Below are 17,893 nucleotides of genomic sequence, written 5' to 3'. Positions count from 1 at the left end.
CCGGGATGTCAAGGTCCTCAAGAACACTAGAATACCTCTTTTTCGGGTTCGTTGGAACTCCCGTCGTGGCCCAGAGTATACCTGGGAACGAGAAGATCAAATGGAACTCAAGTATCCCCAGTTATTCAAAAACCGTGCAACCACTACTGAGGCTGAAGCTACTACTACAGAATTTCGGGACGAAATTCCAAATCAACGGGGGGATGATGTGACACCCCAGGAAAACCAGTAAACGATACAACTTACCTAGCTTCCTCAGTAACCGCATGCTAAATGTCAGGACGAAATTTCTTTCAAGTTGGGGATAATGTGACAACTCGAGTTTCCGAGATTCCACTTCGCAATTATTGCACGTTCACTGTTTGTTTAATCGTTTATTTGCACAATTGGTTTGCTATGAAATTGTATACGTTTTGATACAATGAAGTGTATTGTGTGATTGTGCATGGTTATGTGTTAAGTGTTGTCAAATGTATGAACTTGGTGGTGAAACTGTGAATTATTTTGAGATGGTGTACTTATGTAAAAGATGATACTTAGGGATGTATAGAGTAATTAGTGAAACTCTAATCATTCTTAACCCTAATCATTCACTAAACCTCACACAAAAACAAAAACACTTACTTGCATATTCTCTGATTTTCTCTGGCAATCATCATCATCATCATCATTGGCACAAGTTCTTCATCACTCTTGATTTCCTCTCTTTGTCTAGAATCAATTCAAGGTAATTGTGAAATCATTGTTTATTGTTAGTTGTTGATTGATTGATTCATGCTAAACCCTAGTTCTCCATATGATATTCTGTGATTAATTGATTGGATTCTGATTATTGTGATAATGATGTTGATTTGTCGTATAATCGATTGCCTGATTATTAAGATACATGATATGTAGAATGATTGATTTGATAATTGGATTACTGCTATACAGATGCAATGAAATTAGTGTTTTCTTGATAGTGAAACATAACTGTTCCATTCGCACGATTGATGGTAACTTTTGAATCAATACATGAAGCTGTCCGACTTTTAAAAATGATATTACATTAGTCCGACCATTTTAGATGTTACCATAGTCCGAACTTTGAATAGTTGTGTGATAATGTTGGTCTGACTTTTGATTACATTGGTCCGACTTTTAATAGGAAACTAGGGGGTCCGAGTTTTCAATGTGGTTGCCCTTATCCGACCTTGTGATAATGATATCCTGTCCGAGTTTTTAAAAGGACATGAAGTCCGAGTTTCTTTGTATGTAAGGGGGGGATCCGACTTTTAATACATGCTCATGGTCCGAACTTCAGGGGGGTGTGTAGTCCGAGCTTTTGCAAGGGACTTGGGGTCCGAGTTTTGACTTGGATACCCTTGTCCGAGTTTTGTTGTAACATAGGATGATGTCCGAATTTTACAAGGATGCTTGATAAGTCCGAGTTTTACATAATGCATGGGGATCCGACTTTTGTAACATATGCATATGTGTCCGAGTTTTGTGATGTATTGTCCGAAATTCACATGTAATTGTTAACCTGTTAAGTTATTAACTTCAGTAAACTCGGTTAGTATGTAAATCCTGTTAAGTGTGTTAACTTGGTGAAATATGTTAACTGCCTGTTATTCCTATCAAGCATGAATTGTATGAAGATGATTAACTGGTTGTAATGCCTGATGTTAACTGCTACACACACTATGTGACGAACTTTGCATGCAAAACCTTACAAACATGTACTGACTGTGAATGCATGCATACTCTAGGCTTTGATTGATTCCTTGTGAGCACTTAACTTAGCATACCGAGCAAACCAAGGTGAGTTCACACAGCCAAGGCATGGGGTTCCCAGGGTGGGAATGGGTTTTGATTATTTACTTGTACTTATCTAGCTTATGGAACTTAGTTATATGGTCCTCGGGTGAGGATGGGTTATTGATAAGATACGACTAGACTAGTGATACTTATAGAACTGATCTTCGCACACACGCCGGGGTTGGCCGCGATATTATGACTAATCTTCGCATACATGCCTAGGAAGGCTGCGAACTATACACTAAACTTCGCACATGTGCCGGGTGGCCGCGATACAAATATACCTAGTCTAGAATACTTGGAAACTTTCCCTAATCTTCGCATACATGCCTAGAGGGCCGCGATACGAACTAATACGATACATGACTTAATGAACGAACACAAGGCTTACTATACTATTACAATTACTGAACTATAAACTGTGAACTCGCTCAACTAGTTGTTGACTCTCTGCTGCATGCTTTGCAGGACCTTAGGTACATATGGAGCTTGCACAGGGAGGCGCGGTCGTTGTGGAACAAGGATCGTGAACGCTTTGATTGAACTTATTACATACATTGGGTTTTCATATTATGCTTCCGCTACTTAAACTATGTTTGGTTTGAACATCAATTGTATTGAGTTGGGTTTTTACGAATTACTTTGATTATTATATACTGTGTTCAATATGATTGATGGCTTGATCCTGGTCAGTCACGCTCCCAAGCGGTGATACTCCGCGTGTGGATTTTGGGGGTGTGACATTTAGCTAATGAAAACCTCCACATACCGCTTGACGAAATTCGTGTTGAAAAAACACTAAAATTTGTTGAAAAACCGGTAGTAATCATGGAACGTGAAGTCAAGTGGCTTAAACGCAAGCGCATTCCTTTGGTCAAGGTTCGTTGGGAATCTAAGCGTGGACCTGAGTTTACTTGGGAATGCGAAGATCAAATGAGGGCAAAGTATCCACATCTTTTTCCACGAGTTTCCTCTAAATAAATTTCGGGACGAAATTTCCACAAGTAGGGGAGACTGTAACATTTGTGCTTGTAATCATTATGAACAGTTCAATTATCAATAAAACAATGTTATTTGATCCCAATGTTTGTTTGGTTGTGTTTTACATTTTTCATGTTTTGACTTTTGTTCGATTTTAAACTCTACATCGCTTTCTAGAGAATTATACGCAAACTGGTGCATAAACGTACTCAGTTTAATGCAAAAAATACTCCGGAACATCAACATATACTCAACATACCTTAAATAACCTTTACATAACATAGAAATAAGTTTTGAAGGCTTTGGTATGGCAAAAACAAGTTAATTCGCTTAGAGGGACTAAACTTGACAAACTGCGAAAGTATGCCAATTTGAACTGTAACAAACATTCCGGAACATGTCCATAAGTTAAACATACCATAAATATCCTTTACATAGCTTAGAAATAGGCTTTGAGGGGTTTGGTATGCTAAAACAAACTTTTGGATCATTCAGGGGCTAAAAGTGTTAAAAAGTGCACAAGTTTGCACTTTCGCGCATAACTTACGTTCTGAATACATCCGGACATCCAAAAATTTATGTAAGCATCCTAATATTATGCCTTAGTGTTTGGCATGAGAAAAATCCATTCGTCGCGTCATTTGGATCATTTTTCCTGCTTATGCGCATTCCGTCGTAATTAACCGAACATCGCGATCGTACGGCCAAACGAACCAACATCTGACATATTTTTGAGCATGTTTCATATCCACAATGTTTAGGCATCATTTTAGGACCTTAAAGTTGGCTTTATGGGCCTTAGAAGTGTCGAAAATGGCTTAAACATGCAACAGGGACCAAAACTGCCATTTCTGAAAGTATGTGCAGATCAGACATGCCCAGGTGGCCCGCCTGAGTTTTGTCTAATCCTGATGCGGGCCGCATGGCCCCTTCAGTTGCAGAAACTTTGTTTTCTTGCTAAAATTGGCCTTTCAAACACTCCAAAGGGCAATGCCCTTTCACCATCTTTGGGGTTAAGGTCACATTAAGCCACCACAACATCTTGACAAGTGTACGGCTTGGATCATGGCACGATATTTAAGAAACGATCCTAACGGCTTTACTTTTCCTATAAATACCCCCCCCCCTTTTGGTTAAAACCCACAAAAATCTGATCTAATGCTCTAAGTTGGAACCTTTGTTTCATACCTGAGCTATTTTGATCTAGATTAGCATTCGGGGACCCTTGGTAAGTGTTCTTTCGTTCTTTTAATCACTTTCTAGTGCTAAAGTCAGACTTTGTGTGACTTTCTGCGTTGGCCAGCTTATGGTCAACACGAAGTTCGTTGGAACTTCATATCGTGAGCGTGGTCACGATGGTTATAGTCCGTAGTGACTATACCTACTGATTACCACGTTATCAAGGCTCAGTGACGAGTCATAGTTTCGGCCAAAATGCGCATTCTTGCGTATTTTGTAACCAAACTACTCGTGAGCATCAAAGCCGTTTGTTTTGATGCCAAACCTGTTTTCTAAACTTAGTTAAGCATGTGTTAACATGCTTAGCTCGTCACTTTTAGTATAGTGCTTATATATGGTCGTAAGGTAAGCGATCTAAACCATCGCTTATACTTTCGAACCCGACCCATTTGATCGATCATTAGGATCCGACCAAACACTTTAGGTGACCATAGCTGTAACCTTCCGAGGTTATACCTTGTGGTCACGATGTTAGGCGTTCCAAACGCGTTCTACGCGAACGACGCATTAAGGTAGCATAAGCTACCTAAACGGGTCGTAATGGGCCGCAAGCACTTAGGTTAGGTTTCATTTTAGTATGTAGGCTGTGTTAAACCATATTACATGAGTCTCCATACTCCTTTGGTTTACGAACCCGCATACTATCTGATCCTTCTGATTTTGGTCCGGTATATTAATATAGCTACCTATTAGGTGCCGTTTGATATTCCGTGATCTCTAGCATTATTTGGTTATTACACAAGAACTTCAAAGCAATCTCAGGTGAGTGCATTGAACCCTCTTTTACTATTTTCCAAACTGTTTTGGGGTGAAACACATGTGCCTACTTGTTACTTTCATGCGTTCCATGTTTTCACATCATATACCTGCTATGTTCGCTAGTACATTATAGTACATGATTACATTACATTTCATGCTATGTATGCCCATTGTGTGCGTACTTAGTACATTGTTTTACATTACATTTCATGCTATGTATGCCCATTGTGTGCGTACTTAGTACATTGCTTTACACTACGTTTCATGCTATGTATACCCATTGTGTGCGTACTTAGTACATTGTTTTAGATTACATTTCATGCTATGTATGCCCATTGTGTGCGCACTTAGTACGTTGTTTCACATTGCCTTTCATGCTACTTATGCCCATTGTGTGCATACTTAGTACAATTGTTTACATCACATGCCTTCATTTTAGTATGACATTTGGTTTGTTTAACATGGAACAATACATTCATTAACATTGATCACGCCATTTGTTAGTAGGTAGTGGTACCATAGGAATTGACAACTCCCGTTCCTGAAATCCTGGGTTTGTTTGGATTGGAAGGAATGGCCGAATTCGATATACATAACTTAGATAAACCTTTAATTTGTTTAAGGGTTTATCGCCACAGTCTCAAGGCTTGAATGTATGCATTTTCACAATACCGCATAAATGTCTGTATCAGCGTAGCATGCATTGTTCCACAAAACATAACGTTGATTTAAACCATGTTTTACTTCAATACCTTGTTTTGTGCATTTTACATATGGTTTAGTTGATACATCTCACTTACCATACAAGATATATTTTGGGTACACATTACATGATCTACATTAAACATAAACATTTTGACTTTGATGTACAGACTTGGTGGTTTACATTGAACATAGACATTTCGATATGGTTTACACAATAAACACTTGACAATTGGTTTATACATGAACAATTTACATGGTGGTTGGTTTGGGTAAATGGTTTGAATAACGTGGCGTATGTAATATGGTACAAACATGGTGGATATGCCGCTGGTACTTCCTATATATAAATGATTGTATAATATTACATATCTCAGCATTATCTAAATCATTTCAGTTTAGACATATTACGTTTTACATAAATAACATATTCTTCACAAGACATTATTTTTACACTACGCCAAAAATGGGCTTTAGCCACATTTTTTTCAAAACCGGCCCGTACACATTTGAATAAATGTGTGGCTAATGGTCATTGGAAACACTTTTTGTCACGTATTTTATTTTTCATGTGACCATTGTATAACAACTTAAAACCTATAGCTACATTTAAACAAAAAAATGTGACATTACTAGCCACACTCGAAAAAATGTGGCCAAATGTGACAAACGGTTATAGTATTTGTTAGATTTTTTATTCATGTGACAAAAAACACATCAATTCGAAATCTTTAGCCACACTTTAAAGAAAAAATGTGACACATATTAGCCACGTTAGAAAAAGTGTGACCAAATATAATCTACGGCCATAATACTTTTTAATAATGTGGCTAAAGGCTAATTTATATGGCCACTTATATTAAGTTTGTGTGACCGAAGCATATTGTTTATTAGTCACTTAATTTTTTAAACGTGTGGCTAAAATTATGAACCATGACGACAAAACAAAACATATGACTATTACCCATATATGGTCACACATTAATTCCTTCATGTGACCAACCATCCTCCACCTCCCAATTGAAACCTTAATCCATCACCTGCTTCCATACATTCACCTTCACTCACTGCGTATACTTTATGCTAATATCTAGGGTTTCAAGTTAAGTTCTCCAGTCCACTTCATCTCCGTCCCACCTCCGTCGACCTCCAGTCCACCGCAATCGTCGTTTCACCGGAGAGACGAAGACCCCAATTGCAGCCACCACCGCCGTTCGTAACCACCACTACCGCTCGCAACAACCACCACCGTAAGTCCTCTCAATTTCTCACACTGATTCAAAAAATTTCTTACTTATCCTGCTACGTGACATTTGCAGAAGAGCCGATGCTCTACGTGTGAGTATCCTGCTCGTGTTAGAAAGTGTAAGTCTTTTTGTATATATCTGTTTGTGATTGTGTGTGATTTGATTAAATTGGCTATAGATGTTGATGTAATTTGATAGAGAGGGAACTTAGATTTGTATTTGATTATGATTGTGGTGGTCTGTATGTTTGGATCAATCATATACTTCACATTTGTTGAATGCAAGTTTGTAATGTATGTTGTTAGCAAAACTAGGTTTGAGTTATGCTTTATATTTGAAGATTGGAGATATAATCTAAATCTAAACTATCTAAATAAGTACTTCAATTTCATTTTAGAATATTTTATTTTTAGTTAGATAAATTTTTCTCAAGTAAACAAGCTAATTTACTTATTAGTTGATGTTTATGGATTCTTGTTTGGTCACATGTTTGAAGTGTGATTACTAGTCATTATTATTAAGGGCTGCATTTTGAAAGGATGAGTGAGTTTTAAAGGATGAGTGAGCAGTACTGCAGTAGCATATTTTGATTAGTATTTTTTAGCACACTGATGTGTATTGTTTATGATAATTTTTGCTTAATTGTTTGATAATTTTTATCATCATTTGTTGTGTTTTGCCCAACTCATCATGTTAAAATTCTGATTCTTTGACTGTATATATTTTTTCTACTATATACAAATGAAAACATAGAGCTTTATATTCACTTTTTATAATGATGAACTTGTTAATTCTATGGTCATTTGAGAGCATTGTTACTACTCTTTTATTGCATCAGTTAACATGTGTACTGAATAGTATAAATCAAACTAGAAGCTTAATGTTTTAAAGATCATTTGCTTGCTTTGAAGTTGATTTCTTTTCGTAAAAAAAAAAACAGTTTAATCATGGAAATCGTTGTCTGCTTTAAAGTTTTAGTGATATTTTTTTAATTTACAGAAAAACAGTTTAATCATGGAAATCGAAGATAGGGCTGGTGGATCGAGTGATTCAGAGGTATCTTCACCTGAGAGTGACAATAAGGACCATTGCTATGCACATGGTGATTTACCCAAGTCACAGTTTAGATACTTTTGAGTGTTTTTTTTCTTGTATGAACACGCTGAACAACACAGGAATGCGTGTAACCTGCATTAAACACGCGTAACCAACGGTGCGCGCGTGAATCATCGATTGAATGCTGGTAACCGGCGCTACTCGTCCAAAGCCGGTTTCGCGTCAAGCGCTGCGTTAAGCCTTACCGGTGCCAGGTTACTCCCGTTACATGGTATCGAACACGTGTTTTCCATCTCTGTTACACATGCCCGAGAAAAACGCCTAACAGACGCCGCATTATGCCTAAACGACAGACTCAGTTACATGTCGAGCGGCTGGTTAATTGTGTGCCGGGGCCGAGTAACGTGTCACCAGACGGGCATTTCCCGGCTCTGGTACATGTAATCGGCTCTACATGCATATCCGGCTTTTAAACATGTGTAAACCGAGGCATGATCGCGTGTAACTGGTGCCAAAAACCAGAAAGTCAGAACCTATAAGCTGTACAGTAATTTCAAAATAACCATTTTATAAATCAAACCATTCTGACAAGAAATTCGCTCCGACCTGAACCAAAATAACCCTTTATTGAATCAACTCGTTTTAACCAGCAATTCAAACCCGCCTGACCCGACCCGTTTGCCAAACCTAGTTTTGTAGAATAAATATTGGAGTATCAAACTAGATGAAAGCGTTGACTTTTAATAGAATTTAGACAATTAGACCCCACATAGTATATAATTTTTTAGCTCATCTTGATTCGAACCACCTGACCCCTCCTGACTCGACAACCAACCTAATTCAACCGGCCGATTTTGCCAGCTCTAGTTTAAAGACATATTTTTGTTTTTTTTAGTAAATGATGTGATATGATGAGCATCCATAATCAAAGAAAGCATAATTCTTATGAAACTTCATTATTGTATTCCAACTTTTAGAGCATGTTTCATAATTTGTAGGTTTTTGGCAAAGATCCAGAATCAACCGATCACAGATCTTTGTCAGTTGCGGGTTTTCTCAGTTGGTGTGGCAATGGGTGTCTCAGTAGTGCAAGGTGCAGTCCGTATTTGTGTTTCGGACCCGAGATATCTTGGATCTTCATCAATACATGAGCGGGTCGGAGAAGTTCAGCAAAGTGTCTCATGCCGTCCAAACAAGTAGGGTTGGTCAAGACTCGAGTGGAATACTATATGAATTGTTACTTTTGTTTGATTTGGATTTGTAGGCTCAACATGAATTGTTACATTTTGTTTGATTTGGATTTGGCGCGTTTGACGCGTTTCATTTTTAAATTGTTGTATTTTGACGTGTTAAGTTTGCTTTATTTTGACCCGTTAAAGCAGTTCGGGTGGGAACAATACGAGTTGAAACGGTTCGCGTCGAAACAAAATTAACAAAACACCGACTTAGCTTCTCAAAAGTAAATATCCATATCCAAACACGGCCAAGTATTGTTCCAAAACAAAACAAAAACAACCAAACTTCTCAAAAGAACACCAAGCAAAATGTCTGAAGTCGATAAAAAGATCCCTTAAATCATTTAATCAAACAAACTGATACCAAAGTCTTCATCATCAGATTCCTCTTTTGGCTCTTCCTTTTTCGTCTCTGCAGGTGCCGCAGCGGCAGCTGGAGCAACTTCCACAATCGGTGCAGCTACAACAATTGAACAGATTGGCTGATTTGGTTTCTGGCATCCTTGTTTGATGATAAAATGGCTTAAGGTGCAAGTAAAACAAACCATTTTGACCCCCCCCACCCACACACACAAAAAAAACATTGCCACCTTTGCTATGAAGTAAAACAAGAACCTTGGAGCCAGTAAAAATTTACCTGACCCTCCCAAATTGCTGATGAAACATGCTTTTCTTGATCATACAATACAATACAGAACCATCGATAGGTCCAGGATTGGTTGCATAAAAGTCCATGGTCTCTGATAATATACGAACTGCCCAAATATACATAAAATTAGGGCCAATATTTTTGAAATTTTAATTCCTTTATTTTTAAATATATATATAAATCTTTTTCTTTTTTACATAAACATATATAACAAATTATAAATCTTTTTCTGTCAAGTTTAATTCATATAAATATATATATGAATCTTTTTCTTTTTTATATAATCTATAACAATTAATTCTTTTTCTTTTTTTTATATAATTAAAAATTTAAATCTAATCATAGATAAATAACAAATTATTAAGAAAAATTATTACATATAAATAACTACACCAATGATGGTTCGGTTTAATCGGTATAACCGGTCAATTAGAACCAGTCATTTAGGCCCAATGACGGTTATTTGGGTTCTTAAATGTCAATTAGGCCTAATGAAGGTCAGTTAGGGTTGTTGAGCTAAATGATTGTCAATTAGGCCCAATGACGTTTAATTAGACCCAACGATGGTAAACTAGATTTAATGATGGTCAGTTAGAGTTGTTGAGGCTCAGTGATGGCCAATTAAGCCAAGTGGTGGTCAAATAGACCCAATGATGCTCGTTTAGGCCAAATGATGGTTAACTACGGTTTTTGAACTCAATGATGGCCCATTAGGCCCAATGAAAGTCAACTAGGTCTAGTGATTGTCAGTTAGCTTCAATGATAGTTAATTTAGCTTAATAAAGGTCAGTTAGGCCTAATGAAGGCTAGTTAGGGTTGTTAAGCTCAATGATGGTCAATTAGGCCCAATGACGGTCAATTAGACCCAATGATGGTAAACTAGGTTCAATGAAGGTCATTTAGAGTTGTTGAAGCTCAGTGATGGCCAATTAAGCCTAGTGGTGATCAAGTAGACCCAATGATGCTCATTACGCCAAATGATGGTTAATTACGGTTTATGAGCTCAATGATGGCCCATTAGGCCCAATGAAAGTCAACTAGGTATAATGATTATCAGTTAGCTTCAATGATTGTTAGTTGAGCTTAATAAAGGTAAATTAATGAAGGCTAGTTAGGGTTGTTAAGCTCAATGATGGTCAATTAGGCCCAATGACGGTCAGTTAGACCCAACGATGGTAAACTAGGTTCAATGAAGGTCATTTGGAGTTGTTGAGGCCCAGTGATGGCCAATTAAGCCCAGTGGTGATCAAATAGACCCAATGATGGTCATTTAGGCCAAATGATGATTAATTACGGTTTTTTAGCTAAATGATGGTCAATTAGGCCCAATGAAAGTCAACTAGGTCTGATGATCGTCAGTTAGCTTCAATGATAGTTAGTTGAGCTTAATAAAGGTCAATTAGGCCTAATGGCGATTAATCAGGGCCAATAAAGGTGAATTAGTTGTTAGAATGCTCTAGTGAGTATAGTGTAAATTCTAACACGACCGAAAAATAACACGAACCTAATGAAGGTCAGTTAGGGTTGTTGAGCTCTAACATGACCGAAAAATAACACGAACCTAATGAAGGTCAGTTAGGTTGTTGAGCTATAACACGACCGAAAAATAACACGAACCTAATGAAAGTCAGTTAGGGTTGATCTCAGTGGTGGCTAATTAGGCTCCAAAGGTCAACTAGGCCTAACGATTGTCAGTTAGCCCCAGTGATAGTTATTTAGGGGTGCTAAACGGGTTGTTTTAGCGGGTTGGCGGGTTCAACCCGACGCGAACCAGAAAATTTTACACAAATCCTACCCGAACGCGAAAATCGTATCATACATATGAACCCGAACACGACCCGAACACTACTCGTTTAACCCGAAATTTTTAATTTTTTTCTGAAATTAATATATTAAAATTTACTTAAAAAACATAAATATATATAATAATATCATATTTATTATTATTTTTTATAATATATGAAAAAAATTTTCGTTTCCCACTACCTCCCCTAAAAATTTATAATTTCCCTCCCCTTTTCTCTTGTGTCTCCCTCCTGAAACACGTTAATTTTTACTTTCCCCCTATTTTCCTTTAACCCTAAATGGATTCTCCTCCCAAAATTCATCCCCAGATCTCGATCTCGATCTCGTACTGATACCCCCTCTTCTCTTTTTGTCTAATATCTTCTCTGATTGAACGCGAACCGAAGGAAGAGGATCATAATTCGGAAGCCATCTGATTCAAGACCTTAATCGGAGCTCTGAAAACCAATTAAGGACTGACGTGACTAAGGTAAGTGCAAGAACCCTATTTTCTTCGCATTTATTCAAAACGTGTTTTGTGGTTGTTTATTCAGACCCAGACCCTGTTAGAAGTAGTTCATGTTTTTTTGTGGATATAATAAACTGAAAATGCTTCAAGATTTAAACTTTGTTGATAAAACTCCACAATTTCGTGAAAACTATGACATTCGTCCCGAAGTTCATGTGTTTGATTGTTGATTCGTAGTGATTCGTTATGATCGGTTTTTGTTAATTTTAGTTCTTGGTAGCTAATTAGGTAAAAATTTTTAGTTAGTTTCAGATTTATAGTGATTCTTAATGCTCGTTTGTTGTTAATTTTAGTTCTAGTTAGTTGATTAGGTGAAAAATTCAAGTTATATGTGAATATGTTTGACATGAGTTATAACTGGAACAGTTGTTTATGATCTTTCGAATTGTGAATTTGATGTGAATATATCACTAGTGTATTTATTGATCTTCAAGACTCCTAAAGATAAATTCACCCATCTAACATTGTTTCAATCTTTTGGTTGTGTGATTGTTTCTGAGAATCATTTGAAATTGTGATAGTGATCGAGGTTTAATAAATGAGGTAACATAAAGTGTGGCTAAGGGAATCGAAACAAACAACCACACAGAGAGTACTAGTAATAATAGAAATGGTTTACAAAAACAACTTTTCACCTTAAATATCCCAAAGTCAAATGTTGACACCAGGATATGAAACAAGATAATGTGCCTGTTAATGACAAGCAAATACATTCTCGTCGAATACATCTTGTGAATGCCTGAAATTTACAAAAGAAAAGGTCAAACTTCATCGGTCTGAAATTAATAATAAGTCGGAAGTCCTACTACACAATTTTCATTGAAGTAATTCAAGTGAAATGGAACTCTGATATTAAGTCTTGTGAAACTATGAAGGTAAAAGCTTGCTGGATGTTAATTTGTATAACAGATTATTAAAAGCTTGCTGGATGTTAATTTGTATAACAGATTCTTGTGAAACTATGAAGGCAAAGGGTAACTGGATGTTTAAAAGCTTGCTGGATGTTAATTTGTATAACAGATTTTTTTTTATCTCATTTCATTAGTTGACATAAGTGATGTTGTTTCTTGATCTTTCAGGATCCTACTAGAAAAACTTGCATTGGTCAACTTAACAAGCCTCACACATCAAGAGAAGCTTGCTTTCTGGATTAACATATATAATTCGTGCATGATGAATGTATTTGATTAACTTTCTGTGTCATTTGTTCGTTTATTGGATATGTGTTAGTTTAAGCTGATCTTGTTATCTCGTGTGACGGTATCAGGCGCTTCTTGAACATGGAATACCAGAGACACCTGAGAGAGTCGTTGAACTAATGCAAGAGGTAATGCCACACACTTCTAGTTTTGAATGAGTATGAATTTAGAGGTGGAAAGATGTCAAATCAGGTTCATGATAAATGGGTCATTTTTAGTATGAATAGGGATGGGTCGTCCAACAAACACATTTTTCCCATTTCAGAAAATTTAAAGTACCTTATGCTTGTAATATGATTGTAAAACAATCTTAATGTTTTTATTATGGTTACAAAAACAATAAACTAGTTTAAGAATGTGTATGTATGAATAGTAGCATTTGAATAACTTTTAACCCATTTGAGTGTTTGACCCATTTTGTTTGATCTATATATTTCAAATTTGACCTGTTTGAGATAAAAACACAACCCCTAAAAAGACCCATGAAGTAAATGGGCTGAAATTGTCGCCTTGCTCTAAGTAACGATGTATAATGATTGAAGCCTTACTCTTACTCATCAGGCAAAAATAAATGTTGGGGGTCATCTTTTAAATGCATTTAGCATTGAGCATTTCACATTGAGACTCCCCTGTCACGCAAAATATGTAAGTGAACCCCTCATACTCTTCTATTTCCTTAACCCACAAACTATGGTATATAATATCAGTTACATGATTTGTTCTTAATGCTTCAGACTTCGCTAAAGGGTTTCAAGAACGATGAATTAACCGCAAGAAGCATATTTGGGTTGGAGTTGTCTGAACCACTAGTAAAATTTGCATTATCATGCGGAAGCTGGTCTTCTCCTGCTGTAAGTTACCTATCCACATGTTAAAAGAAAAAAAAAACTAGTTAGTGAATTTCCTGAATGAAAAGAATACTATGTTACTGCATACCCTATTCTGAACTCATGAATTTGTTACTTGATTACCACTATAAGGGTTGTAAACGAGCTGAGATGAGCCCGAGCACACATAAACTCGAGCTCGGCTCGTTTAATTTAACATAGCTCCAGTTCTATTGTCTTGAGCTTGGCTCATTAATAATATTTCAAACTCGAGCTTGGCTAATTAATAATTTTTCAAGCTCGAGCTCAGGTCATCCAGTATTTGTTTTTATATATTTATATAAATATATAAATTAATGTATAACAACATCATATTACTTCACTATTTTACTTAAATTTGTTCATAATAACATTAATTATGTAATTGTATTTTTCTAATAAAAATATTATATTTGTATGAATGCTAAACTTGTTTGGGCTCGCAAACCTAGTCAAGCTCAGTATAGGAATCTCTATCTCGAGCTTGTTTACCAAATGAGCTTCGCCTTATACTCGAGCTTGTTTAATTTATGCTCTCCTCAATTCAAACATTTTTCGAGCCCATCGTGAGTATCCTACAAGCGGCCCAGGTCATTTACACCTTTAAACACTATACGACCCGTTAGATTTACTAGAAAAGATAGATTTATAATATTACTTTCTTTCTGAATCACTTCATATAATAATTTGATATCTTTTGGAATTAAGGTAAGAGTGTACACAACTTCAGAAGTTGAAAATGAACTTGAAGTTGCAAAAAATGAGTATTTACAGGCTGCAGTTGGGATTTCAACCACAAAGCATCTGCTAATGATACCAAAACTGTTGGATTGGTATATGTTTGATTTTGCTAAAGACATGGAGTCTTTTCTTCACTGGGTATGCCTACAATTGCATGGTGAAGTTGGGAAAGAAGCAATGAAGTGTCTTGAAAGACAAACGAGTGAAACACTTTCAGATCATGTACGGGTTAGCCCTTATGAGTTCCATTTCAGGTACCTTTTATACAAATAATAATTTTGGCAATCGTTATATGATCAAGCTGTATATGCTTTTTATAGACATTCTGGTATACAAATCTGTATAGAGAAAATATAAATCTGTATATGATCCCAATCATCAAACTAATTACAGGTGTTTTCTGACACAATCATATGCATTAATTTTGGGATATACAGGATCGAGAAATGCTGGAGGAAGCCCGGAATTTAAGTATGACATCTCACTATTAAATGGATGTTTGGTTTCCCTATACTAAAAAACTCGTTGACTTTTAATATAAATAGGGATTTAAGGTATGCTGGTATCTTTTTGTTCGTTGTGATAATGGTCCTGCTCCTTGGACTAGGTCTGCATTGCTCTCATGATTGTTATAGTTTTAGCATATGAAATTTGTAAAATGGATTCTAATCATATGCGTTGGATCATAATTTTGCAGCGATGAAAATGGAGACCGCCCGAGACCTTTGCCTGTCATTAAGGAGCTGAAGGATGCAAATGATGTGACAGAGAGAAAGGGATCCCCATCTTGGGATTATGATGTAAGATTATGTAACTTGCATTTTTTTGTACAATTTATGTTTGTTGAGCTGCTGCCAATAAGAATTGCTTCTGCTATGTTAACTTCTAACTTAAAAACTGAGCCAAGCCGAGTTCAAGCTCAATTTTCAGATTGGTTATGTGTCTAATATTTTGCAATTGTTATTCCATGTTAACCATAGGTAGCTAGTTTTGATTATTAGCACAGTTGACTATATTGTTATTGATGAACGTCAAATGGATCATGTTTAATTACTACTGAGCTGAGCTGAACTTATATTTTCATGCTCAAATGGATCATATTTAATAACTAGTGAGCTGAAGAGGCAAAGGGAAATGGCTGCTGCACAGAAGGAAGAAGAGAGAAAGAAGTGTGAAGAAGCAAAGGCAACAGTGCTGCTCGTATTAAGCAGTGAGTGAGTATGTGGGCTTGAAGAAAACAACCTAGAAATAGCTCTTAGTTTTTGTGTATATTTGTTTCCCTTTTAAACTTTTATCTATAGATTTTGATTAGAAGTTTGGTTTTAGTTGGTATTTAAATTGAAAACTTATGTATGGATTTTAGGATATTATTGTTAATATCATCTGTATTCTAGATTATCTCATGTTTACTTCAGTTTTTATTTTACAAAAAAAATGAAAATAAAATAAATAATTACATGAAAATGGCCACAACCATAAAAATACGTGTGACCAAAGGTTAAATAATAGTCACGCTTAAAATTACATCATGTGACTTTACGTAACTATTAGCCACACTATTGTCACTTTGTTTTTTATCTGTTGGACGAAATGATAGTGAACGTCATGAGAAAATAGTTGCGAGTGACTGAAGGTGAGACAATAGCCACACTTAATATTACAAAATTTTGTGTGGTTCTATATAACCATTAGCCACACCATAATCACTTTGTTTCTTGTTTGTGTGAGTGAATGATACCAAGCGTCATGGGAAAAAAAGTTATGTGTGACTAAATGTTATACAATAGCCACACTTAAAAATAAAAAATAAATTCATGTGGCTTTACATATCTTTTAGCCACACCTTCCTTATTTTATCCTTTCTATGTGACAGAATAATAACATACGTAATGGGCAAAATTAATACGTGTGACCAAATGTTAGATAATAGCCACTTAAAATTATAAAGGTTGATGTGGCTTTACATAACCATTAGCCACATTATCATTACTTTGTTTTTTTATGTGACGGGATGATAGTAAATGTCATGAGAAAAGTAAAATATATGTTACCAAAGGTTAGCCATTAGCCACACTTAAAAATACAAAACTTCATGTGGCTTTACATAAACATTAGCCAAACTATGATAACTTTTTTTTGTGGGACGGAATGATAGCAAACGTCAGGTGTAAAAAAAAAAAAAGAATGTGTGACCAAAGGTTAAACAATAGCCACATTTAAAATTACAAAACTTTATGTGTGACTAAATGTTAGACAATAGTCACATTTAAAAGTACAAAGTTGTTTAGTGTGTCTAGAAATAGTTTTTAGCCACATTTATAGAAAACTCATGTGACTAAATAATAAAACAACCACACTTACAGTGAGTTCATGTGACTGTTGATACCATTTAGTCACACTTAATGGATGGAATGCTTGATTACAACAACTTTGTTTGTCACATTTTTTTTAAATTAATGTGGCTAAAACAAACTTTTATGTGACTATATAATAGAAATGACCACACTTACAATAAATTCATGTGGCTGTTGCAACCCTTTAGCCACACTTATTGTACATAATGCTTGATTCTAGCAAGAAATAGTGGTACCCTTTAGCCACACTTTTAAGTTGCTAAAGCCACTAAACGTGAATGTGACTATATGATACTTACGATGACTCGACCTTTGGTCACACTTGAGCTGAAAAAAAAAAGTGTGGCGAAAGGTGTATGGTCACACTTTTTTTGTGTGACCATAAAACCTTTTTTGACGTAGTGTTACGAACCCTTATCTTATACAAACTCATTTTACTAGGTTATCCATTTAACCTTACACTTTATTTATACATATCATCTGAGCTTATCATTTTTCATACGACTTACAAAACAAAACAAATTACAAGGTTCATGACTGACTGTTATTAAACGTTTTCTTTAAACCCAAGTCATGAATCCCATTTTCACAAAACCTATGTATCTCACAGACATTTTTATGCTGACGTACCTACTTTCACATGTGTTTTCAGGAGCTATTCCATAGGATGATGATCATGACACTAGGGCGGACCTGTGCCTTAGAGAATAAAAATGAAGATAGACTAGTTGAATTATGTTCTGAACTCTTT

The 17,893-nt window shown here is 36.0% G+C and overlaps 1 protein-coding gene and 1 long non-coding RNA gene across 12 annotated transcripts; both read left to right on the top strand.

Moving 5' to 3' along the window:
* The first annotated feature begins 6,450 nt into the window (after positions 1-6,450).
* LOC110917585 lies at positions 6,451-9,133 on the top strand. 2 transcript variants are annotated; one of them, XR_002580674.2, is made up of 4 exons: positions 6,451-6,731; positions 6,801-6,846; positions 7,728-7,830; positions 8,783-9,133. It is a non-coding gene; the product is annotated as an uncharacterized LOC110917585 (long non-coding RNA). The 2 variants fall into 2 exon arrangements; XR_002580673.2 differs by having other exon boundaries at positions 6,452-6,731; positions 7,728-7,784.
* Positions 9,134-11,668: 2,535 nt separating this feature from the next.
* LOC110917089 lies at positions 11,669-16,153 on the top strand. Of its 10 annotated transcripts, none has more exons than XM_022161704.2 (10): positions 11,669-11,943; positions 13,062-13,161; positions 13,250-13,309; positions 13,743-13,826; positions 13,916-14,032; positions 14,822-15,042; positions 15,182-15,259; positions 15,334-15,342; positions 15,486-15,588; positions 15,769-15,893. In XM_022161704.2, exons 2-10 carry the CDS (start codon positions 13,153-13,155, stop codon positions 15,787-15,789), a joined length of 702 nt encoding a protein of 233 aa, XP_022017396.1. In that variant the 5' UTR covers positions 11,669-11,943; positions 13,062-13,152; the 3' UTR covers positions 15,790-15,893. The 10 variants fall into 10 exon arrangements, 7 of the variants coding, with proteins under 7 accessions (XP_022017396.1, XP_022017392.1, XP_022017393.1 ...); XM_022161700.2 differs by having other exon boundaries at positions 11,670-11,943; positions 14,756-15,042; XR_002580323.2 differs by having other exon boundaries at positions 11,671-11,943; positions 14,756-15,042; positions 15,334-15,395; positions 15,769-15,894.
* The last annotated feature ends 1,740 nt before the right edge of the window (positions 16,154-17,893 follow it).

This window comes from Helianthus annuus, chromosome 16, assembly GCF_002127325.2.
Source record: "Helianthus annuus cultivar XRQ/B chromosome 16, HanXRQr2.0-SUNRISE, whole genome shotgun sequence".
Taxonomy (NCBI): Eukaryota; Viridiplantae; Streptophyta; class Magnoliopsida; order Asterales; family Asteraceae; genus Helianthus; species Helianthus annuus.
This window is presented reverse-complemented; position numbering and strand designations above follow the sequence as displayed.